At 45.9% G+C, this 23784-nt stretch overlaps 6 protein-coding genes across 10 annotated transcripts; 4 read left to right on the top strand and 2 right to left on the bottom strand.

Moving 5' to 3' along the window:
- Positions 1–84: 84 nt before the first annotated feature.
- On the top strand, positions 85–9860 carry Rme-8 (receptor mediated endocytosis 8). Of its 2 annotated transcripts, none has more exons than XM_018105189.3 (20): positions 85–272; positions 615–867; positions 933–1073; positions 1139–1283; positions 1659–1860; positions 1955–2459; positions 2520–2698; positions 2760–2967; positions 3056–3466; positions 3528–3869; positions 3931–4139; positions 4198–4366; positions 4433–5200; positions 5256–5946; positions 6006–7203; positions 7261–7792; positions 7864–8733; positions 8796–8918; positions 8982–9240; positions 9304–9860. In XM_018105189.3, the coding sequence occupies exons 2-20, from the start codon at positions 676–678 to the stop codon at positions 9417–9419; spliced, it is 7260 nt and encodes a 2419-aa protein (XP_017960678.1). In that variant the 5' UTR covers positions 85–272; positions 615–675; the 3' UTR covers positions 9420–9860. The 2 variants fall into 2 exon arrangements, with proteins under 2 accessions (XP_017960678.1, XP_030238979.1); XM_030383119.2 differs by having other exon boundaries at positions 1662–1860.
- Positions 9861–9949: 89 nt separating this feature from the next.
- LOC108654120 (uncharacterized) lies at positions 9950–10914 on the top strand. The gene is made up of 2 exons (XM_018105202.3): positions 9950–10120; positions 10179–10914. The coding sequence occupies exons 1-2, from the start codon at positions 10026–10028 to the stop codon at positions 10621–10623; spliced, it is 540 nt and encodes a 179-aa protein (XP_017960691.1). The 5' UTR covers positions 9950–10025; the 3' UTR covers positions 10624–10914.
- Positions 10122–11823, bottom strand: Rad51D (Rad51 recombinase D). Its single transcript, XM_018105200.3, has 3 exons — positions 11514–11823; positions 10925–11457; positions 10122–10863 (listed from the first exon to the last, which is right to left on the bottom strand). Exons 1-3 carry the CDS (start codon positions 11780–11782, stop codon positions 10631–10633), a joined length of 1035 nt encoding a protein of 344 aa, XP_017960689.1. The 5' UTR covers positions 11783–11823; the 3' UTR covers positions 10122–10630.
- Positions 11824–12060: 237 nt separating this feature from the next.
- On the top strand, positions 12061–14726 carry LOC149090937 (putative peptidoglycan muropeptide transporter SLC46). Its single transcript, XM_089262013.1, has 8 exons — positions 12061–12650; positions 12706–12966; positions 13033–13222; positions 13282–13577; positions 13657–13802; positions 13864–14053; positions 14413–14569; positions 14654–14726. The coding sequence occupies exons 1-8, from the start codon at positions 12359–12361 to the stop codon at positions 14709–14711; spliced, it is 1590 nt and encodes a 529-aa protein (XP_089118139.1). The 5' UTR covers positions 12061–12358; the 3' UTR covers positions 14712–14726.
- Positions 14727–16061: 1335 nt separating this feature from the next.
- LOC108654851 (putative peptidoglycan muropeptide transporter SLC46) lies at positions 16062–19848 on the top strand. Of its 4 annotated transcripts, none has more exons than XM_089262730.1 (11): positions 16062–16429; positions 16669–16928; positions 16998–17107; positions 17167–17317; positions 17805–17988; positions 18071–18684; positions 18775–18911; positions 19048–19237; positions 19311–19358; positions 19433–19541; positions 19615–19848. In XM_089262730.1, the coding sequence occupies exons 2-11, from the start codon at positions 16802–16804 to the stop codon at positions 19670–19672; spliced, it is 1728 nt and encodes a 575-aa protein (XP_089118856.1). In that variant the 5' UTR covers positions 16062–16429; positions 16669–16801; the 3' UTR covers positions 19673–19848. The 4 variants fall into 4 exon arrangements, with proteins under 4 accessions (XP_089118856.1, XP_017961918.1, XP_089118858.1 ...); XM_089262732.1 differs by having other exon boundaries at positions 16064–16187; XM_089262731.1 differs by having other exon boundaries at positions 16398–16415.
- On the bottom strand, positions 19826–23756 carry LOC108654852 (putative peptidoglycan muropeptide transporter SLC46). Its single transcript, XM_018106430.3, has 7 exons — positions 23173–23756; positions 22989–23101; positions 21923–22073; positions 21427–21610; positions 20702–21357; positions 20488–20644; positions 19826–20289 (listed from the first exon to the last, which is right to left on the bottom strand). The coding sequence occupies exons 1-7, from the start codon at positions 23375–23377 to the stop codon at positions 20226–20228; spliced, it is 1530 nt and encodes a 509-aa protein (XP_017961919.1). The 5' UTR covers positions 23378–23756; the 3' UTR covers positions 19826–20225.
- Positions 23757–23784: the final 28 nt, after the last annotated feature.

A 23784-nucleotide genomic window follows, 5' to 3' on the forward strand; every position in this document is an offset into this window, starting at 1 on the left:
GTTGACATATAATAAAATAATTATTAATTTTGTGTCCCTTTATTTTGTGGCATGGTTAGCTCATATTTCAGCTATCGCCGCAGCCCTGGTATATTTTAGTAGTGATTTTGATGATTTACAACGCTGGTCACATTGCATTCGCTGCTGTTGTAAAAAAATGCAAATGCAAAAATTGCAAATAACTAAAAATCTGAATATTCATAGAAATAAAATAATAAACAATAATTTGTAAAACTCAAGTGCTAACAATTGAAATGTACTAAATGTTTAAGGTGAGCTAGACAATGCTACTGCGCAACATCGCCGCCAGCAGCAACAGCACTTAAGCTAATTAGCAACGCCGCTGATTCTGATTGGGAGTCGTAGCCGCCGACGTCGACGTCGTCGTCGCGTTTACTCCCCTTTTCGGTCTTTGTTGCTCTCATTCGTGGGGGCCGTGGTTGTTGATAAAGGTTTACTCAATGGCTCGTTGATTAATCAGCAGCCAATTTCTTGAGTTGGACAATTCCAGCAATGAATCAGCTTTGCCGCCAATCGGAATTAGCATACACCTAGTAATGTATGCACATTAGCTTATCTCACTCTCTCTGGTTCTGTCTCGTACTCTCTTGCAGTTTTGTTATCTAGTTTGAGTAAAATAATTGAAATTCTTGAAGTTCTTGGATTGCTCGGAAGATGCTGCCGCCACGTGAGCATTTGGATCTGGAATGCTTCATTGTGACGAAGCATTCGTGGAAGGGCAAATATAAGAGGATTCTATCCATTGGCACCAGTGGCATTTCTACCTACAATCCAGATAGATTTGACTTAACCAATCGCTGGACCTACTCGGATATCGTAGCCGCCGCGCCCACCAAGACCTCAAATGTGAGTATAAATATAAAGCACATATTATTTATATATTGTATATATAATAATAATTCGCATTGCAGATTCCAAATGAGTTTGTATTAACAATAAAGAAGGATAAGAAATTGGATACGATCAAACTTTCATCGGAGTATCGCAATGATATTCTCAGCTCCATATTGAAATATTACAGGGAATTCGCTGACAAGCCCAAAAATGCTCTCGTAAGCCGAGTCACATTTTATATAATATTTTTTATATTTGCTAAAGTGAAATGTTCCTCTTGCAGCGCTTCAATGCTTATAAATATCATTGGTCGGGCATTAGTTTGCCCACGGTGCTGGAGGTCACGCCCTGCTCATTGGATCAATTGGATCCCACAACGAACGATGTGCTCACTAGCTATATGTACAAGGATATTGAAGGAATAATAGGTACCTATAGCAAGGCTTGAAACGAAAATGGCAAATGCTTTTGCGTTTCTCATCTTGTCCTGCTTCCACTCCTGCTGCTCCTCGGGCTGTGCAGTATTTGGCTTTCCCTTTCCCCTTGCTTTTGTTTTGTCTTTGGTTTCTTCTTCGAATCTGCCTTCACATTTAGCTTTGTCTTAAGCTTGACTTCCGCCTTGCCTTTGGCTTTGCCCTCTTCTGCAGCATCCCCCTCCTCCTCATCTTTATCCTATCTAATGTGTTCAATGTTTGTGTCCGGTTTTCACATTTTAATACGTGTTCGCTTTGTTTGCTTGTTTTTTTTCTTTTTTTTGTTTTACACTCATCTTTATGGTTTCTCGTTTACGCGCACCTTTTAAGCAGGCATCTCGGACTATGAAAATGGCATCGTGATGGCCTACGGCGGCTTTAGCCGCCTGCATATGTTCAAGGCGCTCAATCACCATGAGATCGTGCAGAATATCGTGCAACGCTCGTCTCAGTTTCTTGGAATCGAAACCAAAATACTCAAAAGTCAAATAACACGGGAGCAATTCGAGAGAGAGCGCTTCGGCAAGTACAGGTGAGTGTGATGGACTGATAGGAGAGAGAGAGAGAGAGAGAGAGAGAGTGAGACTGATCAAAGATCGTTGAATGATGCTCTCCATCTCTTGCAGCGGTGATCAGTTCCAGACCTCGATGACAGAGTTCACAGTGCAGAAGATAACGCCCCGGCATCCGGATCCAGTCAAGCGCATTCTCTGCCTCACAGAGGTCACGCTCCTGGAGCGCGATCCGCAGACCTACAGCGTCTGTACGCTGCGACCCCTCGCTGACGTCTTTGCCCTGGTGCGCGATAAGGACAATCTGCAGCGCTTCTGCATCGAGTATAAAAATGGCATCGTGCGCAGCTACAGCACCAACGACCGTGACTCTCTGCTGGCCACTGTGCTGGACGCCGTGCGGTCCAGTGGCAACCAGGATGTGCACATACGCATTGGCAACACGCCGAGGGGCAAGCGCTACGTGCCACTCAATAGCTCTGTGGACGAGGAGACGGAAGCGAATCTCCTGCGGTTGGTTATCAACAATTTCCAGAATCCGAGCAAACGTTACGAAATTCTTGAACGCTTCAACGCCAACGTGCCGCACAGTGGACTCAACTACAGTGTTACCCAGGATGTGAGCTAAACTTCAATTTGATTTGTGATATTTATACTGATTCTGTATATCTCCCGACAGAGCTTATTTGCGGAGAACAAGGAGAAGCTAATACTGAGCGCTCTGCAGGCCTTGGCTCAGAAGGAGCTGGACAGTCCGACAGCTCAGCTGAGCAACACGGAGCTGGAGGCAATATTCCATGCGCTGACGCGCCTGCTGGCCAGCAAAGTGGGCTACGCGGCCTTCACCAATTTGCCAGGGTATGGCCTTTGCTTATCTACCATAGATGGTCTAATCATATATATAATCTGCGTCTTGTAGCTTCCGAGAGATAATTGGCACTAAGATTGTGGCTGCACTGCGGCGCAAGGACCTGGCTGTCACCTACTCGGCGATCGATATGATCAACTCGCTGATGCACTCGGTGAATACGGATCACGACCTGAAGCAGGAGCAGCTGAACAAATCTTCCATTCTGTCATCGAAGTCATTTCTCGAGACGCTGCTCAATATGTGGACCATGCATGTGGTAAGAGACACAGAAGGTGGAACAATGGATTTCCATTGTCGTCTCTCAATCTGAGCAAGGCATAAAGTCGCATTCTTTTCAATTACAGAGCCACGGCAGCGGCGCATTGGTTTTGTCCGCGATGCTCGACTTCATGACCTTCGCTCTGTGCGTGCCTTACAGCGAGACGACGGACGGCAAGCAGTTCGATATACTGCTCGAGCTGGTGGCGGAGCGCGGCAGATCGTTGTACAAGCTCTTTCAGCATCCATCGCTGGCCATTGTCAAGGGGGCCGGCTTGGTGCTGCGCGCCATCATCGAGGAGGGCGAGCTGCATGTGGCGCAGCAGATGCAGGCGCTGGCTCTGGACGAGGCGGCGCTGTGTCGTCATCTGTTGGTTGCGCTCTACACGCCCTCGAATGATCCCACTCTGATAACGCATCGTCAGCTATCGAGGCATCTGATTGGCCTCTGGCTAACGGACAGCGACGAGGCAATGGAACTGTTCAAACGCATCTTTGTGAGTCATACGAAAACGATATATCTCTCATATGCTTTATTTAATTTGAGCTCAATTACAGCCCGCTGGTTTGCTGACCTTTCTGGAGTCAGAGGAGAGCGTGCCGGAGGCGGACGTGGAGGAGGACAAACTCAACTTTCGCGACAATCTCAAATTTGCAATTCAACATTCCAAGAAAACTCGCAAGAATGCGATAGAGAAGCATTTGCAGGGCATCAAGCACTGGGGCATGAACCTCATCGAGCAGCAGGATGGCGCTGCCCAGGCGCTCAAAAACCGTCCCGTCGTGCTGCGGAATCGCCGACAGAAGAAGAAGACCTCGGACGCGATCGTTAACCTGCCCTACTTCTTCTACAACTTTGCCAAAGATCACAGCTTGCCTAACTTGATATGGAATCACAAGGTGGGAGATATTTAGATATATATGAACCTGTTCAGTTATTCACTTGATACGTTCAATACAGACCCGCGAGGAGCTGCGCATGTGCCTGGAGAACGAGCTGAGACAATTCCTGAACGATCGCGACCTGGCTGGCAACATGATCGTGGCCTGGAACTATCAAGAGTTCGAGGTGGGCTACCAGTGCCTGGCAGAGGAGATAAAAATAGGCGACTACTACATAAGACTCATACTGGAGAAGGACGACTGGCCACAGAACTTGGTCAAGGATCCGTAGGTTCATCAGCTATTTGTATTAACCCTATTGGCTAACCTCTGTTTCCATCTGCAGCGTCGAGCTGTTCAATGCTCTGTATCGGCGCGTGCTCTGCCGGCAGCGCGTCAACGATGATCAGATGACCGTCTTTTCGCTGCAGGCGCTGGCCAAGGTCTACAGACGCTATCACAAGGAGATTGGCAAGTTCAGCGACATGTCCTACATCCTGCAGCTCAGCGATCGGGTAGGACAGCAGTCGAATATCTGCTAGCTGAAGCTGTAATTGATCCCCTTTCTCCATTTCGTTCAGTGCCTTTCCCCGTCCATGCGCGATGCGCTGATCAATCTGATATCCTGCCTGGTGCTGGAGAAGTCCAATTGCCGCGCTCTGGTCGATCATGTGCAGTGCCTGGTGGATTTGATCACGTTGGCTCACCTGCACAAGGGGCGCGCACAGCTGAATACCAAAACGAATGTGATCGAGGCGGGCCCGAATATGTCGGCCTACGAGGAGAAGGATTGGTACTACAACATCGAAAAGGATGGCCAGAAGGCGGAGCGTCAAGGCCCGATCACCTACTCGGAGCTCAAAGAGCTCTGGCACAAGGGCCTGATCACGCCGAAGACCCGCTGCTGGGCCATTGGCATGGATGGCTGGCGCTCGCTGCAGCAGATACCCCAGCTCAAATGGTGCCTCATAGCCAAGGGCACGCCGCTCTACGACGAGACGGAGCTCGCCTCCAAGATACTCGACATACTGATCAAGTGCACCAGCTTCTTTCCCAGCCGCACGCAGAATGGGGTCGCTGTGCTCATACCTGGACCCAAGCTGTCGAGGAAACTGTCGGAGTTCATCTGCCTGCCGCACGTGGTGCAGGTGTGCCTGACCCATGACCCAGGCCTGCTGGAGCGCGTGGCCACGCTGCTCTGCCAGATCATGGAGGACAACCCGGAGATGCCGAAGGTGTACATGACCGGCGTCTTCTACTTTATGCTCATGTACACGGGCAGCAACATCTTGCCCATAACGCGATTCCTGAAGATGACACACATGAAGCAGGGCTTTCGCAGCGAGGAGGTGAGTCGGGATGGGGCAACTGCAGGCTCTGACTAAACTCTGTTCTCCTTTTTAGACCTCTCAGTCGGGCATCATGCACCGCAGCATTCTCGGCCAGCTGCTGCCGGAGGCGATGGTCTGTTTCCTCGAGAACTACAGCGCCGAGAAGTTCGCTGAGATATTTCTCGGAGAGTTCGACACGCCCGAGGTCATCTGGAGCTCGGAGATGCGCCGGCTGCTCATCGAGAAGATTGCCGCACACATAGCCGACTTTACGCCGCGTCTGCGTGGCCATACGATGGCCCGCTATCCCTACCTGGCCATACCCGTCATCAGCTATCCGCAGCTGGAGAACGAGCTCTTCTGTCACATTTACTACCTGCGCCACCTGTGCGACACTCAGAAGTTTCCCAACTGGCCCATCGCGGATCCAGTGCAGCTGCTCAAGCACACGCTCGATGCCTGGCGCAAGGAGGTGGAGAAGAAGCCGCCACAGATGACCATACAGCAGGCCTACCAGGATCTGGGCATCGACCTGAACAAGGTGCCCAAGCCAGATGAGTCCCTGATACGCAAGAGCTACTACAAGCTGGCCCAGATGTATCACCCCGACAAAAATCCCAATGGGCGCGAGATCTTCGAGAAGGTCAATCAGGCCTATGAGTTCTTGTGCTCGCGCTCCGTGTGGAGCTCGGGAGGCCCGGACCCCAACAATATAGTGCTCATACTGCGCACCCAGAGCATTCTCTTCGAGCGCTACCCCGACGGTCAGTTCCATCTGTTCTATCCCAATCTCTGCCTTATCTAATTTCCTGTTTGCTTGCAGTACTGCGTCCCTACAAGTACGCCGGCTATCCACAGCTGATCAAGACCATACGCTTGGAGACCCGCGACGACGAGCTGTTCTCCAAGGAGGCGCAGCTCTTGACAGCCGCCTCGGAGCTCTGCTATCACACGGTGCACTGCTCGGCCCTCAATGCCGAGGAGCTGCGCCGCGAGGAGGGCATCGAGGCGCTGCTAGAGGCCTACACGCGCTGCGTCTCTATTCTGGGCGCCGACTCGAAGCCGGACTCGCTGCACTACCAGGTCATATCGAACGTGACGCGCTGCTTCGAGGTCGCCTGCAACTTTGAGAAGTGCAAGCAGAAGATCATACAGCTGCCCCAGCTGCTGTCCGATGTCTGTCGCGTGGTCTACTTCAAGCACACGCTCTCGGTGAGCCTGGTGACCAGCCTGGCGGCCAACAACTACGACCTGCAGTGCAATCTGGCGCGCAACGGCGTGCTCTGGTCGCTGCTGCTCTTCATGTTCGAGTACGACTACACGCTGGACGAGAGCGGGGTCGAGGTGAGCGACAAGAGCAATCAGCAGCAGTTGGCCAATAACCTAGCCAAAATGGCTGTGCTGGGCTGCATAGCTCTGGCCGGCTACTCCATGGAGTTGCGCAACAAGCCAATCACTGGCAGCGAGTCCAGCTCGCCGGCCAATCCGGCGGCCAAGCCGGCAGTGCCCGCCATCAAGCCAAAGCCCTCGGCCTCCAGCACCAACTCGGCCTACATGCAGAACGCACACAATCCCTTGCAGAGCAAGCAGCTGGCCATTACGGCGGGCAAGGAGAAGGAGAAGGAGTCGCCGGCGCTCACCAAGCAGGACTCGAGTGTCAGCAGCGACACAAACAGCTCCACAGATAGCGAGCAGCAGCAGCAGCAGCAGCAGCGACAGCCCAACTCCATTCAGCAGAAGTACATTGTCTCCGGCGAGGCGAAGAATATGTTGATTCGCCAGGTGCTGGAGCGGCTGCTCACGCGCTACATTGCCAACCAGCTGGCGACGGCCAGGGACAGCGAGGTGCTCAAGCTGCTGACGGCCAACACCCGTAACCCCTATCTTATCTGGGATAATGCAACGCGCGCTCAGCTCAAGGACTTTCTTGAACAGCAGCGCCTGGCCTCGGCCAAGGAGACGCACGAGGACATTGCTCAGGTCTACGAGCTGGTCTCCAGCTTCGAATTCGATGCGCACAAGTGAGTGGCCTGGGCTTCACTATAATCTATATATCCATAATACTTCATTTATTTCAGGGATGAGCTGCAGATTGGAGGCATCTTCATCAGAATCTACAACGACATGCCCACGTATCCGATTGCCCAGCCCAAGCAGTTCATTATGGATCTGCTGGAGTACTTAAAGTATGCCTATCAATATCTCCAGTTCAAGCAGCTGCCGCCACCAGCCGCAGCACCACCAGCAGGACCCAGGATGGGCAGCGATGGCATCCTAACGCCCACCTTGGCACCCAATCATCCGCAGCTCCAACAGCAGCAGCAGCAGCAACTGGAGGCCAAGACTGCTAGCACCTTCGACGAGGTGCTGACTGCCTACAATCGCTCGAAGAGTCGCAAGAAGCTGGAAACGGATGCACAGGTGGAGCGGCAGCTGTCGCTGCAGCAGGCCCAATACGACTACGCCAACGACTCGCAGCTGGAGCTGCACATCACGATGGTGCTGCGAGCCCTGATTGCCGTGATCAAGGCGAATGCCGAGGTGGAGATCCAGTGCATTGGCAATTTCGATATGATATTTGGTTTCCTGGCCAACAATATATTCGCAGATGTAAGTGCCAAATGAGGCATCCCTTGCATTGCCATTGCTGTAGCTGATCTCGCTTTTTGATACCCTTGCAGAGTTCCAGTGTAAAGGCTGTGGCTTTGGAGGTCGTTGCTCTGGTTTCCCGGAACAAGGAGTGCGTCTCGGAAGTAGCTGCCTGCGAGATACTGGGCAACTATTTGGTTGCACTCAGGGATCCCGAGCTGCGGGCCAGCCAGGTGAAAGTGCTCGAGACGCTCTCTGGCCTGATGAACGTCCAGGAGATGATCAAAGAGGCGCAGACGAAAGGCGCCGTCATCTACTTGCTGGACATGTTCTGCAATTCGCGCAATCCGCAGATACGCGAAATGTGCGCCGAGATCTTAGCCAAAATGACAGCGGACCGCCTGAGTGGGCCCAAGGTGCGGATTACCATATCCAAATTCTTACCCGGGCTGTTTATCGATGCCATGATCGAGTCCGCGGCGACCTCTGTGCAGCTGTTCGAGTCCATACACGAGCACCCGGAGTTGATTTGGAACGACGATACGCGCTCGAGTGTCTGTGAGGCCGTGGCAGAGACCTGCAAGCGATTCTACCAGCAGCAGAAGACAAATCCGCGGTACTTGTGGAAGGATCCGGAAATGCTGAAGGATCTGATGTCGAACGAAATAGTTGTTGCCGGCGTTTATTTGCGCCTGTTCGTCAGCAATCCGGCCTGGACGCTGCGCAAACCCAAACAGTTTCTGTCCGATCTCTTGGATTATGTTGTGGAACAAATCAGCAAGAGCTCGACGGAACAGGACGTATTGGACTTGTCCACGACGGCACTTGTGGAGCTACTACGGTCGCAGCCTAATCTAGCGGACGAAATTCCCGTGCTGGGACACATACCGAAGCTGTTTAATCTGCTCTCCGTGCAGCCAAAGAACACGCTATCAGTATTACATCAGCTGTCGCTATCGGAGGTGGGTTCCCACTCGGACTTACTGGTTAATCCCACCAAATTAATTCCCTTCTGCTTCCACAGTTCTGCGTGAGCGCCATATCGCAAACGGAATGCATTGCGCCGCTAAAGCGTTGCATGGAACATAATAGGGATTGCATTGAGAAGTCCTGCGAGGCGATGAGTCGACTCTTCAAGCATCAGCATGTAGGTGGATGGTTGACCAGGGAGAGAATATCTGACTAAAGCATTGACTTGTTCTGTTTTTAGGACTCTCTGATTAGTCAGTCCCTGGAGGTAGGTCTCATACCTTTTCTGTTGGGCCTCTTGGACAGTCGTTTGGAATTTGTGGACAATGCATCCGCGGTCAAGGCACAAATTGTCGCTGCGCTCAAGGGCATGACCCACAATCTCAATTACGGCGATCGTGTCACGCAAATCCTGCTCAAGCATCCTGTCTGGGCGGAGTTCAAGGATCAGCGACATGATCTCTTCATCACAGACACCAACATACGTGGCTACTTAACGGGTAATGCATTAGAGATCAGCAGTATATCTATTAAGCCATGACTAACATATTCTTCGCCTTCAGGCATCAATCCAACGGCTGGCTATTTAACCGCCGGACCAGCGCAAAACGTTGAAGTGCTTACCTCGCCGCCGCCCATTGATCGCGATGATCCGTCGGCGCGTCAACAAATTGATTAGCGTCTTCTCATCTGCCTCATCAGCCACGCGAAAGCCAAACAAAACTTATGAGTGGTGCAGAGAGTTTCCCTCATCGGCGGGGAGATTTCAACTGATTTCCTTTATTGTATTAAAAGTTTTTTACACACAGCAGTGAGATGTTGCTGTCAGCAATCAATCGGAACGAAACAAAACAAAACAAAACAAACCATAACATAACATATTAACAAATCTGTAACAAAGTCTATGAAACGTTTAATTTTTTATATTTATATAAATTGTATAAATAGTAACTAGCTAATTACACATTACACACGTACATATACATATATACACACACATATATACATACATATACACCTTAACTAAAGCATGCATAAAGTGATTATACATATGTATTATGAAATAAAGCAGACTCATTACAAATGAATGAAATGTTCAGAATATAAGTTGTTCAAATAAGCAATGTTTTTTTAAGTTATTTGGTATTTTCCGTTATACACAATATTTCCATAATTGTATTTACATGCGGTATATTTCAGTTAGTATTTTTATAAACAGTGCACGTTGGCATTTTTTAGCGCCTGTGCAGCGCGGTCACACTGTCTATTGTTGAAAACGTAAACAATGTCGCTTGTCGCTGATTATAGCGATTCATCCGAATCCGATGTGGAAAGCAGCAGCAGTGACTCCGAAAAAGAGGAAACAAGTAAAAAGCAAAGGTTGGAAAAACAGTATTTATATATTTACTATTAGTATTTATAAAAGTATTAATTTCAGCCCGCCTGATACACATAAACCTTTAAAACTGCCCAGTGCTAGCGATGCTCTGGATAATGCGGCTGCAAAACGAACCGGCGATGTATTTAGTAATCCATTTCTGGAGGCAGAGCTGAACAAGACCGCTTCACTGGAAAGACACGTGAAAATGGTCAATAATGATGCACATTTGAAGCTGAAAAATGGACGAAAAATTTGTTGGAATTATAGAAAAGGACGCTGTCGCTTCGGCACAAGCTGTCAATACGCGCACGACTCGGATCTCTCTGTTGAGGCTGTGGCTGCTGAAAATGAGCCCAAGGTGGAAGCAGCAGCACCAGCAGTCAACAAAAGCGCTGCTGGCAATAAGAGGAAACGACCTGGTTTAAGCGATGGCATAGAACCGGGCAAAAGGGTGATGAAATCGTACCAACAACAGCAACTGGGAGCAGGCGCTAGACGTTAAATAGAGTTCAAATGATGCCAGCATCCGTCAGGCGCAACCAACAGCTGCCCTCGCCGATGCCACAACTATTGCTAAGCACTTTAAGCACACGCAGATTATTCTCCTGTATAGAATCCTCTGGCAGCTCCAGCGACAAGATGAGTGTACAAACGGAGCTCCAGTAGTCCCCCAAGTAGTTGCAATCCTCTGGATTCACAGCTTCTGTGTGGCTCAACTCCTCCTCATCACCATCTGCAGCTGCTGTATATTAAGATAACATATGTACATATATATAAAACTAAGCATAAACCATTTCGCTCACATTCTTCATCCAAACTAAACGTCGTATTGCCAATGATAAAAGCTATGCCATGTTCCACAGCTAGCTTGCGTATGACCACGGTCAGCTCTGTCAGAAAGCTGCGTCCCTTATTTAGGTCATAGCTGCTGCGATATAGAATATAGCAAGCTGACAGAGAATCTATGAGGATCAGCTTTATGTCCGAGACTCTCTCAGAGCTTCCTTTAGAACTTTTTAGCCTCCCCAGCAGATCTTGAAGAGCTGACAACAAAGCTTCTGCCATGCATGCCTTAACCACACAAATCCTATCTAAATAGTTATCTATAGCTTCGTCAGTTAGCTTCTTCTTCCGTAGGATCTCGTCTAAACGTTCGCTATCAAAGTCCAAATTCGTGTCCATAAACAGCACCTGCTGATTGTCATCCTGTTTACAAACGAAATTCACAGCCAGCGTGTGCAGCAGTTCTGTTTTTCCCACATCATTTTCCCCAACGAGCTCCCAAACACGACCAGGCCGCAAAGGCTGGCCAATGGCATCCAAAAGGTTATCCAATCTGCAAAATATATTATGTATACCCTCGAAGCAAGAGAACTGTATTCATACACTGACTCTTCTATGCCTGTGGAGTAGCTTACGGGTTCACATTGATAGATTTTTTTAAACTTAATCCTGCGCACACACAAATCCAAGAGCTCCCGCTTAATTTCCTCCATCTTATCGTTGCTCAGTGCGAGCTTCGTGTGCAGCTTATTTGCATTCACGAACTCTTCCACCGTGCGAATATTTTGTTTTTGCAACAATTTAATGTGATATTCAGATATTTCTTTTCCTGTTTTGGTTGCCAAAAGCAAGGACTGCAAATCTCCGTGGTCTTCCATTTGGAGGCTTCTTTTGGATTTATCAATTCAAAGTCGATAGCTTGTACGATTATCGAAATTTGGTATTTTATCTTATTATGTTTGCTTTTTTGAAAGCTGGGTTTTTTAGCAAATTGCCATTTGGTATTTATATTGGCTGGCTTGGAAAAATGACGGATTAGCCCGCAAATATTCAAAAAAGGGAAAAATGTCATTAAAAACCTAGGTTAATCAGCATTCTTGTAGAAATCTTATTTGAATTTAATTAAGAACCTGATAAATATAATGAACGGCTTGCAGGGCAACTTGTTTGTTAAAAGGGCTTAATTAAAGTTAGTTGTTAGCTTAAGATAAGGCACGTTCAGCAGTAAAATCGTAGCTTGGACGTTTGAGTTCGCTGCTGAGTCATCAATTGGATCAAAAGACGATAAACAAGTGTATGCCGGCACACATATGTATGAGTATGAATGCGAATATAAGCATTGCTGTCGTCCTAATGGAAACCCCCACGCATACAAGCATACAGAATGTCGGCTCTTTATCTGAAAGCAACGCAACTTTTAACTCAATTGAAATGAGCAACTCAAGCAATTTTGCATGCGTCTCAGTTGCAAATTGATTATGGACGAAGCACCGCACGCCCAGGAGAGCCTGTTCGCCAAATCCCAGCGGCATAGCCGTGATGCAGAGAGCAGGAATAGTTCTAACAGCATCAGTGAGGCAAGCCTTGAAGAGCAGGATGCTGTAGTGCCAGTTGTGAGCCTCGAGCCCAATACAGATCAAAATCCAGAGCCCAGTCCGGTAGGGGCTGCCCAGATATGCGCACAGCCAAGTACTTTTCTTTTGGAGCCGCTGATCTTGATCTTGCTCTTCTCGTATAATTTCTCCTGTAAGTCTTGCATGCCCTATAAACTGGATTCACCTAATCGTAACTTGGATTTTAGCTACCATACTGAAAACTCAGATCATCTATCAGAGCTGTACGGCGGGCTTTGGTTACCCGGAAACGGTTTGCAGCCTGCTGGGCACACGAAATACCACGAATGAGACAAAGCGCATCGAAGCTGAGGTCCAGCCCTATGCAGCACGAGTTTTCCTAACCATCAAGATCGTCGAATGCATTGTGCCCGCCTTCAGTGGTCTGTTCATTGGCGCCTTGGCTGATCGCTATGGACGCAAGCCTCTGCTGTTGGCCTCCTACTTGGGTGGGACCTAGTTACTAGCCACCAGCTTAAAGCTCAGTTCAATCTCCATCTCCATCTCGTTTCCAGGCTATGCTCTACAGTACATACTTTCCGCTGCTATCGCTTATGTGTCTATGCAACGCCATGGACTGGTTAGCCCTTGGCTCTACGTGATAACCATCATTCCGCTCTCGCTGCTGGGCAACAGCGTCACCTACTCCGTGGCTGCTGTTTGTTTTATAGGCGATGTCTCCACGGGCAAGATGAGATCGTATAGGTGAGAGAGAGGCCTTGACCTGCCTCAACGACGTCTTTAACTCTCCCACCCTTATATAGAATGATCGCCTACGAGCTGTGCATCTATGTGGGTCTGCTTCTGGGCAGCTTTGCCTCTGGCTACGTTTATGAGGCCAGCAATGCCTACGTTATCTTTGTTATCTCGGCTGCATCGATATTGTTTGCGCTGTTCCTCATGGCCGCCCTGCTGCCCGAGAGTTTGCCACAGCGACAGCTCACCGAAGGCTTCGTCGTGCGGGACTTGTGGCAAAGCTGTGCGAGGGGACGTCTCTTCCAGGATCGCTCCATACTCGTGCTGCTGATGTGTGTGCTGCTGCTTACAGCCTTTGTGTCGGGTGAGTGGGTTATCTATTATAAATTTCGTATTGCTAACTATATCTTCTCTCTCTTTCTCCCTCTCTCTTTCACTTTAAGATGGCAGCAACTCTGTCTTCTATCTGTTCATGCGCGCCAGGTTCCATTGGAGCGTACGTGACTTCACCAGCTATGAGTCGGTGAGCATTCTGGTGCCCGCTGTGGCCGGCTCGGGTGGCATTCTGTTTCTATGGCTGCTGCGCCAGGTGGGATTCCCATTTGTCATCTAACTGTGCATTGGCTAACCTTACTTACTCTGGCTTGCAGTGCAGCGGATCAGCCGTTTTGTGGCTGGCACTCATCTCGCTGCTGAGTCACACGGCGAGCAGTCTGATGAAAGCTTTTGCCTTTGTTGACTGGCAAATCTATCTGGCCATTGGCTTGGGCCTCTTCAAATCCCTGGTGAATCCCATGTGCCGCACGATGATAACGAATCTCTTGCCAGCCGATGAGCGAGGTTTGTGTGCAAAGCTTTTGTAACTCAAGCGTGAGGTGGTGAGGTGGCTCTATTGCTTGTATATTGGAGCTGTATCTGTATCTTTGAGTTGAATTCTTATCTTTGAGCTACATTTGTAGCTTTCAGATACACATGGCATATGTATGCATCTCTCACACGTTCGTATCTCTGTAAGGCATTTCAATCTTTCAGAAACATTCTGAATATGTATCTGAAAGATACGGTTCTTATGTAACTAGATAGTGCTTGGGGCTGGCTTTTATCTTTGTTTTGTAACTAATAGTACATATATGTATCTGTAAGATACATATGTATCTTTCGATTTGTTTGCATCTCTTTCTCTTCGATTTCCATTGCAGGCAAAGTCTTTGCGCTGTTGAGCGTGCTGCAGACGCTTTCGCCGTTCGCCTCGTCCACGCTGTACATCATCTTCTATACGCTCACGCTGAGCACTGCGCCCGGCTTCTTCAACCTGATCAGCGCCAATCTGTTTGGGCTGGCGATAATCTTGCTGCTGTGCGTAGTGAACAGATTTATGCATATAATATTTACTATGCTAATTTTAACAAAAACTGTATTTGTTTTTCTTTTCTTTTTCAGCGTCGTCTGGCAAAAGAAATCCAAATATCCCGCACACTATGAACCGATTTTTAAATGATATTTAAAACCAAAATTAATGATATGAAATTTGCTAGTCATTCGGCAAATTTGCACATCAATTATACAAATTGGTCGATCCGGCGGATATAGCAAATATATATGTAAATCAAAATCATATATTTAAAACCCTATTAAAATATTTACATATACAAAAATCACCGAATGTGCGAAGTGTTGGATGGAGCGGGGGTTTTATAAGCCAGCATAAAGAAAACAAATAAAAAGGTTCCGATGTATGTGCTCGACTCTAATATACCCCTCATTAGATATTCAGTGGGCAAAGCAGAGGAAGTGTGATGAGGGTGTCGTAGGTGCGTGTATACTCGACCGAAATCTATAAAACCAAATGAAATAAGTAGCTTTCGATCATCAAACAAAAGTGAGTCCACAGAGACACAAAGACTAATTTTAGTTCCATTCAGGGCTTACATGATAAATAGAAGCCTAAACAAAGGGGTGTCAGAAGCCCTGACTATAATTACCTTTATTATTTACCACAATTAATATTTATTTACATAATGTAAATATTATTGCAATAATTTTTGACATGCCTTTGGCATTTACACTTTGTTTAGATATGGGTTAATAGAAGCGCCATGTGAATCGAAACTATTCACTGTTAATTTCCAGACATGTGCGTGTGCGTCAGTCAGTTGACAGACTATTCACTTATATATATATATAAATTAATATATATATATATAATAGATATACATATATGTATATGTATGTGTCTGTGTGCCTTTATAAATATGTATGTATATTTTTATAAAAATAAAAAAGACAAACAAACAAACCTCAGATGCTAAATTGAGCGTTAATTTATGTTTGCTAATTTTAAATTAGAGCTTTGAATGCGTTTTAAGACAATAAATTCCAGCTGCTTTACAGCTTCAACTGAACGAATAAAATTTGAGTTACATTCTATAAAACTAAATAATCAATACTGCATATATTGGGAAATTAAAACACATACAACTGTCGTATGTATCTAGCAACAGGTGTTTTGTGATTCTGCTGATTTAAATAAGATTTATTTGATTAACGAAATTTGTTTTCATTTTTTTACGACTCTCTTGCGGGCTTTGACTGTGGCTCGTGCTTCTCATTTGCACGACGAAAACAAATGGATGTAGGGGCTATGAACGACTGTGACATGCTCGTTCGTTGACGAATATACACCGCATTGTTATGAGCTTGATTGACTGCGTTACATTGGAAACAACAATGCCGATATACTCTCACAGCACATCTAGCTGACGGACATAGAAACAACAGAAAGTGTGGCTAGGAGTGCTCAAACCTGTAGCAGGTGCCGCCGGGAGGGGGCCAGCAAAAAGTTATTTAAGCCCGGCAGTCGGCGAAATCGAAATTAAACGAATAGGAATCGTTGTCGCTGCAATATCGAGCTACCTGGCCATATCAACCAAGTTTGTCGGGAATGGAATGCTTGTGAGAAGCAACAGCCATTGCAGTACATAACTAAATTACATGTGTATAGAGAGATGTACATATGGAGGGAAATAGCTTTGATTTTTGATGAACAAGTGTTGTGGAATATTTGTGCTCGGCTTCATCTTTTGTGATTGATCAGCGTTCTCGCATTTGACCGGTTAGAGAAACCTAGAGACTGTACAGCGACCAGCTCATCTACAGTTCTCAGATCCCAAACTAAGCTTAACGGAACTCAAACATAAATAAGGTCAACATTGTTGTGTGTGTGTGTATTTACCTGTCGTATACGTAATATAAATTTGAGCTGTGAAGTGCGCATTGTTAAACCTTTTTTTTTTTGTTTATTGCCAATATGTCATTGCTGAAATTCGCCAGAGTCTAATTAATAAACATATAATGTAACTAGGCGAGTCTCAAAGTGGCCTCCAAACAAATAGATTCGTTGAACTGTACCTTTGAAAAATATAATAAATAATCATTTTGTGCAATTTCAAATTCAGTCGCCAACAAGTTGACCAGCCAAGAACTTTTCCTATAAGTGCCAGTGAAATTTAAGACATTCTCAGGAATAACTACGCATACCTCAGGCTGCAATTCGAGTCAAGTATTTTTCTTTAAAGAAAAGTGGTCGAAATGGTCCAAAAAGTCTCGCAGATTATGACACTAAAACGCTTGCGTGATATACAATGGCATCGGATTTTTTATATGGTCTACATTGAACCGGTTGTGTTTATGCTGCTCTTTTCGATAACCTTATCCAGTAAGTGCCAAATTAAGCCGAGTTACAAATTACAGTTACACAAGTTACTAAATACCTATGAACATTTAGATACCATCATGAGAAATCAGATCATCTATCAGACCTGCACAGTGATTTTTCGCTACAATGTAAGCGATTGCAAATTGCTGGATGATAAAAATGCCAGCGCCGAGATCAAGGTTTCTATTTGAGCTTATTTATTTAGTGATTGCACAACGACTAATTCATTGTTTTCCAGGCAATCGAAACGGAACTGCAGCCATATGTGGCCAATCTATTTCTCTCGCGCACGCTGCTCGAGAGCATTGTGCCTGCTTTTTGTGGCCTATTCATTGGCTCCTGGTCGGATCACTATGGACGCAAGCCATTGCTCATCGTGTCCATGATTGGTAAGTGAAAATGATGTGTGTGTCTGCCTGTGTGTCTGCGATTGGTCAGAGTGCCAGCTATTACATAACTGTTATATGTGTTCTCTTTTAACCATGGGCGTAAGCAAAGCAAGGGCTTCGAGCTCTGACTTGCTCAAAACACAGTTCTGTTAGTAGTATTTCTCGCAATATAAAGAGTCGCTTTATTTTATATCAAATTTTATACATTTGACTTGGAAAAAATGCATCCCCTTCAGAAAATGGCTGTGACGCCCATGCTGAACATTCTCTCTTCTTTCATTCTGCTTTGTTACGCCAAAGCAAATGAGCATAATTTGCTTTGTCCTGTGCGAGAGCGAGACAGCAGCCTTACTAAGCTAAGCTCAATTCGGCATGCTGTGTGCCAGTGTGAGTGAATAAAATAGACTGTGGCCAGTTCAGTTGGCGACCAAGGAACAAGTCGAGTTCAGCTGAGCAAATGTTTAATCGTTAATTATGTTTTTTGCAGGATTTGCTTTGTCATTTCTGGTTACGTCTGCCATCTGTGAGCTGTCCACCTACTATGAAATCAATCCTTGGTGGTACATTGTGGCCGCAGTGCCGCACTCCATGCTTGGCGGCAATTGTGTCTTCTCCGTGGCAGCTCTCTGCTTCATCTCGGACATAACGGACACCAAAACGCGGCCGTATCGGTAAGTGGAACCCTCTAGTAGTAGATACAGTTATATCTAACCTCCTCTCGGCTATTATCTTTTGCTTTGTCTGCTATCTCAGCATGATCTTCATGGAGTCGCTGTTCTTCATCGGCTTGACCAGTGGCTCGCTCTTGTCCAGCTTCGTTTATGCCGCCACCAATGCGGCCACGACCATTGGCATATCCGGCTGCATCACTACATTGGGCTGCTTCTTCATCATATTTTTCGTACCGGAAAGCTTGAATTATCGGAAAGAAAATGAGGCCAAGATGGCGAACGAGGCCACCGCTGTCGGCGCCAATAAAGAAAAGGAAATGCCCATTTCGGCATCTGACTTGCAACCGGAATGCGTGGCCATTGATTGTCCGCCCATATTCATGAATCCCGATTGCGATGCCGAACAGGACAAGCAGAAGCAGCAATGTCATCAGCTGCCCACGCCTGCCACGCCCAACATGACCTTCGACGAGGATCTGCTGGCCAAATATGTGGAGCAGCTGCCGCCCAAGGTGAAGGCCCAGGCACAGGCCCAGAGCAAGCCGCAGCCCGAAGCCGATGGCAAGAAGACCGGACTATTCAGTTTTTCACACATCCGCGATATGGTTAGCACCTGCACGAAGCCACGCGAAAATCATGCTCGGGCAATTATTTGGCTGGTCACAATGGCCATGTGCCTGTCCATCTTTGTCTTTGGTGAGTTCGATCAGACTTGAAGGCAGGAGGGTGGCACAACTTTTCCTTTTGCTTATGTGATATCTGTGATGCGCATTTCCACTTTTGTAGATGGCGTCATGACGGTGATGTATCTGTTCGTGCGAGAGAAGTTCCATTGGTCTGTCAGGGACTACACCTTCTACGAGACGGTCAGCCATCTGGTGCCCATGGTGGGAGCACTTATTGGATTTCTGATACTGCGCAAGGTGAGCAAATGGTATAAATATAACATATACATACGTTTATACGATATGTCATATTCGAGACTTTAATGTGATCCCAGACTGATATCATATCTGTATATGTTTGTCTACTACGATTGACACCTCTATGTATTTACAGATCTTCCGTCTCTCTGTGGTGACCTTGGCGCTGCTTTCGTTTGCCTCGGAAATATTGAAGAATCTGGCGAGGGGCTGCTCGACGCAGGCGTGGCACATGTACCTATCGGTTATACTGGGCGTATTTCGTTCTATTGGCGGACCCATGTGTCGCACCATTGTCTCCAACATAGTACCCTCCTCCGACTTGGGTACGCTTTAGCCCTATATACTATATCTATATTATCTTTCATTTATATGTTTCCATTTCCTTCTGTTTTGCAGGCAAAATTTTCTCAATCAAAAATGTTTTGCAATCGTTTGCACCTTTTAGTAAGTCATTGCCCAATTCGGCTGTTCATTAGCATGGCCATTATTAATTAATAATTAACTACTATTAATTTTAGTCGCTGCGCCGCTTTACACCTTCGTCTACAAGCGCTCGCTTCACTATTATCCAGGCCTCTTCAACTTTATGAGCGTCGGCTTCTATATGATGTCATTTATATTCATCTGGTAAGCTGCTAATGCTAATGCTAATACTGATGTCAAAGCTAATGATTTTGTACACTTCTATATCATTCTACAGCTGTGTGCTGCGCATCAAGCTTATGCATAAGCAGTACTACGCCAAGGTGCTGAAATAGGAGAGCGCACGATCCTTCGATGTGATTCGCCTATATATCCTACTTTACTTTAGTTTAGTTTTATTTCCTATTTATAAATAATTGTGATCTGATCTAGGCCTAAGCGAAAGCCCCCTAACTCCAATAAGCAATAAATCTAACGAGCAGCCAATCGAGCGTAAAAACTTTAGACAATATATAGATTTGGTGTACTTTTAATTTAAGTTTTGATAATATTTTACAATTGGCTTGGTCTCTGTCTTTCTTTGTACAATTGGTGTATGTAAACTTTGTATATATATATACTTTTTTATATACAGTTCAGTTCCTATGGGCAGTTACGAATTGAAACAAATTGCATTTACTGTTACAATCACATTTACAAATTGAAAGAATTTCTAATACTTCTCATACTGATATAAAAATGGTCTATCATACAGTTAACATGATATATATGTATATATATGCATTATGTTTGTAAAAACGATTCTGTCTAGACATCACAAGAAACGTAAATTGCATGCTTGTTAAGGTATTGCGAATTGAGCTATGCCGGGGCTGAGGTAATCTTTGGTTAGCTGCCTATGACCTTATAGACGCTCGAACTGTTCATCGATTTCTGAATGCCAAAGATGATGCTGCAACGATAGAAAGAAGAAGGTGATTTAGAGACATCTCTGCATATGTATTAATACAGATAGTTGGACTGGTCGACAAGTACTCTGTCTACCCTCGCATTCGAACATAAAATTCGAGCTTAACATGCAAGCAATGCTCTTATGAATATTTGCCATTGAGTCGACAACTGTTAGACCTACCCTCGCAGTACTACTTACGCCATTAGAATGTAGCAGAGAAAGAAGAGGCCGACGCTCATGAAATTAAAGGCGCCTGGATAGAAGGCCACCGTTGCCTTATAGACGGACGTATAAAGCGGCGCAGCGGCCAGCGGCGAGACCATTTCCATGGATGTGGTCAAAGCGAAGATTTTACCTAGGAGAAGACAATTTACAGAGCTGACCAGGGCAGAGCTAGTCCTTGGTGACTCACCCACATCGGCGGCGGGAGCTACGTGCGATAGTATCGCCCTGCACATGGGCCCCAGGACGCCGCGCATCATGCCGAGCGTCATGCCCAGGTACATCTCCCACGAATACTTCGCCGTGGCGCGCACTGTGCTCTCCAGCACGCAGGCGGCCAGCGAGAGCATGGCCACGCTGATGATGGAGACCTTGAGGACGCGCCGCAGCAGTATCATGCCGGCGACGCTGCCGATCAGCTGGATGACGATGCGCGCCGCGTTGAACTGACTGATGTCCTTGATGGTCCAGTCGAACTGCTCGCGCAGGAACATTATGTTGACCGTGTTCTCGCCCTCCATGTTGAAGATGGTTATGGTCAGCGCCACCATGGTCAGCCAGATGAAGGCGCGATCGAAGTTGGCACGCGGCAGCAGGCTAGTTCTGACCAGATCTTTGACCAGGCCAAAGCGAAAGAATTCACGCACCCGCGATCCCCCATGCAGCTGTATGTCCTCGGCCGGCAAACTCTCGGGCACCAAGAAGTAGACATAGAGCAGCGCCAGGAGCATCAAGCCAGCCGCAATGCCGAAGAGCGTCACCGCATTGGTGGCTGCATAAATGTAGCCACTGGCCACATTGCCAATCATCATGCCGGCGCACAGCGATGCCTCATTCAGCACCATTCTGAAAATAAACACGAATCACTCGCAGTTCCACGTCGATTCGAGCTGCTGAAGGTGAGCTGGGTCTTACCGAAAGGCGCGTTTCTGCTCCTTGGCCACGTCGGAGATGTAGCAGTAAATGCCCGTGATGAGGGCGCAAGTGCCGCCGCTCAAAACGGACGGAAACGAGGCGAGCAGGAACCACCAGGGACTTATGTTATGGAACATTGTCACCTCCGATATGGCTATCAAGATGGCACCGCCAATCACGTAGCCTAAGCACGCGGGAAAAGAATTTGGATATATAAATGAATATATATTGTAGATTACAGATATATAGAATGAACACTAAATTATTAAACATTTCCTTATAATAATAATCATGCTTCTGACTAATATAGAACGTATAATATATTGATTCATATAATATAAATAATATGAAATATTTAGAATTTCATTAAATCATCAATTTAAATTTGAATTAATTATAAATAATGAATAACTTTGTTATTGTTAATTGAAATTTAATTATAACTGCAATTATATATAAATTATGACTATCTGTAGCCGTAGTAAATTCGTCTTACCCGTGAAAACCGTTAGCAATATAGGCCGCCTGCCGAACTTATCCGACCAGGGCCCGATGAAGAGGCTGACAAACGCAGGCATTATGCTCTCCAACAGCGATATGGCCATTGTGATATCCGCCGAGTAGCCTTGAACCTGGGTTTCCAGCTTCTACAACAATTTGGGTAGTAAACATTTTAAGTGCTCATAATCAATTGGTTTCAAGCAGCTGTTCGACTAGCACCCGAATGACTCATCGCGTGCCACTGGGTATATTCAGATCAAAGTATTCCTCGATCGATAATATTTTCGACCACTGCAACTATTAGTCATGCCCGTTTAAAGGCGTCGCTCATAAGCCCCCGATAAGAGCTGAACTATATTTCCACATATACACATATGTATGTATGTATGTATGTATGCCTATAGAGGTTTTCATTGTTATCTGTCTAGTCAAACAATAGATCATCAAATACTTTATTTTCCTTTCTGATTGGATTTCTCGATGCGTATAAATCAAAGTCGTTAGCATAATGGAAATTGGAATATAACAGCTTAAGCGATAAGAAATGTCAAGTACGCTTTAAATTGATATAAAAACAACAGAGAGAAAGAGAGAGGAAGAGAGAGAGAGCGTGAGAATAATAAGGAAATTCTGAATACTCTTTCATATAAGTTTAAAGAAATGGATAGAGTCCAATAAAGAGGTTAAAAAGTTAAGTATGCCTGAGAGCTATTAAAATATTTTAAAACCGATCTTTGCTATATATACTATATGACATTGCATTAGAATTGGTGCACATTACATATATATAGATATAGAAACTGAATCAACAACAGATCTTTAATCACTTCAATGCTAAATAGCTCCATTGAACCCTTATAATACCAAAATAGTAATTATATATACGTAAATATATACACATATATCATATAAAGTTTGATATGCCGAAGCTCTCTCTGCTTTCATCTGCTTATTGTTAATATCCAACTAGCTAGACAGCTATCTTTACATATAGAGTATACCATATGCATATATGTATATTATAAGAGATAACATCTTGAGCTTGAGCGCAGGAAACTTACTTTTGTTTCCTGCGAGCCCCGATCGACGCCCAGCAGCGGCTCACATTGGGTTTCGTTGAAGTGCATGATCGTAACGCAGGTTTGGTACAGTATCTGATTCTGCAGCACCGCCCCTAAAATTATAATACCATGAAGTATGACTGTAACAGACTCTGTGATTAGCAGTAAATTCAGATTTCCTTACCAATTAAGCTGCGACCCACGAATATCAGAAACACTGCGGGCTCTAATATGAACCATTTGCTAGAGCTGGTGCCACCATTGCCTGGTGGCAATGGAGGGGCCTCTATATCTGAGCTTGACTGAGCAGCATCTAGTAGGCGTGGCAGTTGCTCGTCTTCTTGCGCCTCCTCGTTTACCAAAGGCTCTCGATCGGATCGTACGCTCATGTTTAATTTTAAAATTTGTTAAAATTGTTAAGTATCACCAGCTGTTTCAATTGTTGGTTTAGACAAAGGAACTAGCAAATCATTTTGAATTGTTATTCAGCAAATTAAAAACAAAAAACCAAAAACAAAACTCGTTTATCTGCAATGACACAAATCGCGCTCTTTATAATTTGCGACGTTCACAATTCGTGTGTATGTGTGTGTGTGAGCGCGTAATTTAGCGGAACGGAACTTCTGCCCAGTTGCGTTTGCACTCCACACAATACTACTTAATAATATTTATTCTACCGTCTCTCATTAACTCATTCAGCGCTTCGCAAACTTTCTAAAGTCTGAGCTTTCCATTGCAGCAACAGCTGTTCTTGTTTACCATGCCATTTTGAGTAAATTACAGTGTTCCCACTAGT

Source organism: Drosophila navojoa, chromosome 5, assembly GCF_054131105.1.
Source record: "Drosophila navojoa isolate 15081-1374.11 chromosome 5, UAZ_NAV_1.0, whole genome shotgun sequence".
NCBI classification, from domain to species: domain Eukaryota; kingdom Metazoa; phylum Arthropoda; class Insecta; order Diptera; family Drosophilidae; genus Drosophila; species Drosophila navojoa.

What these genes read in the sequence shown, in the direction of transcription:
- Rad51D (XM_018105200.3), bottom strand. Translation starts at nt 11,782, where the DNA reads ATGGAAGACCACGGAGATTTGCAGTCCTTGCTTTTGGCAACCAAAACA. An exon ending in TACTCCACAGGCATAGAAGA is followed by an intron (nt 11,458 to 11,513) that starts GTCAGTGTATGA and finishes TATATTTTGCAG; the next exon opens with ATTGGATAACCTTTTGGATG. An exon ending in GTTTAGTTTGGATGAAGAAT is followed by an intron (nt 10,864 to 10,924) that starts GTGAGCGAAATG and finishes CTTAATATACAG; the next exon opens with CAGCTGCAGATGGTGATGAG.
- LOC149090937 (XM_089262013.1), top strand. Translation starts at nt 12,359, where the DNA reads ATGCGTCTCAGTTGCAAATTGATTATGGACGAAGCACCGCACGCCCAG. An exon ending in GGCAAGATGAGATCGTATAG is followed by an intron (nt 13,223 to 13,281) that starts GTGAGAGAGAGG and finishes ACCCTTATATAG; the next exon opens with AATGATCGCCTACGAGCTGT. An exon ending in GCTTACAGCCTTTGTGTCGG is followed by an intron (nt 13,578 to 13,656) that starts GTGAGTGGGTTA and finishes TTTCACTTTAAG; the next exon opens with ATGGCAGCAACTCTGTCTTC.
- LOC108654120 (XM_018105202.3), top strand. Translation starts at nt 10,026, where the DNA reads ATGTCGCTTGTCGCTGATTATAGCGATTCATCCGAATCCGATGTGGAA. An exon ending in GAAACAAGTAAAAAGCAAAG is followed by an intron (nt 10,121 to 10,178) that starts GTTGGAAAAACA and finishes TATTAATTTCAG; the next exon opens with CCCGCCTGATACACATAAAC.
- LOC108654851 (XM_018106429.3), top strand. Translation starts at nt 16,802, where the DNA reads ATGGTCCAAAAAGTCTCGCAGATTATGACACTAAAACGCTTGCGTGAT. An exon ending in CTTTTCGATAACCTTATCCA is followed by an intron (nt 16,929 to 16,997) that starts GTAAGTGCCAAA and finishes ATGAACATTTAG; the next exon opens with ATACCATCATGAGAAATCAG. An exon ending in ATGTCATTTATATTCATCTG is followed by an intron (nt 19,542 to 19,614) that starts GTAAGCTGCTAA and finishes ATCATTCTACAG; the next exon opens with CTGTGTGCTGCGCATCAAGC.
- LOC108654852 (XM_018106430.3), bottom strand. Translation starts at nt 23,377, where the DNA reads ATGAGCGTACGATCCGATCGAGAGCCTTTGGTAAACGAGGAGGCGCAA. An exon ending in CGTGGGTCGCAGCTTAATTG is followed by an intron (nt 23,102 to 23,172) that starts GTAAGGAAATCT and finishes TTATAATTTTAG; the next exon opens with GGGCGGTGCTGCAGAATCAG. An exon ending in GGGGCTCGCAGGAAACAAAA is followed by an intron (nt 22,074 to 22,988) that starts GTAAGTTTCCTG and finishes AAATTGTTGTAG; the next exon opens with AAGCTGGAAACCCAGGTTCA.
- Rme-8 (XM_018105189.3), top strand. Translation starts at nt 676, where the DNA reads ATGCTGCCGCCACGTGAGCATTTGGATCTGGAATGCTTCATTGTGACG. An exon ending in ACAAGCCCAAAAATGCTCTC is followed by an intron (nt 1,074 to 1,138) that starts GTAAGCCGAGTC and finishes TTCCTCTTGCAG; the next exon opens with CGCTTCAATGCTTATAAATA. An exon ending in TCCTGCAGCTCAGCGATCGG is followed by an intron (nt 4,367 to 4,432) that starts GTAGGACAGCAG and finishes CATTTCGTTCAG; the next exon opens with TGCCTTTCCCCGTCCATGCG.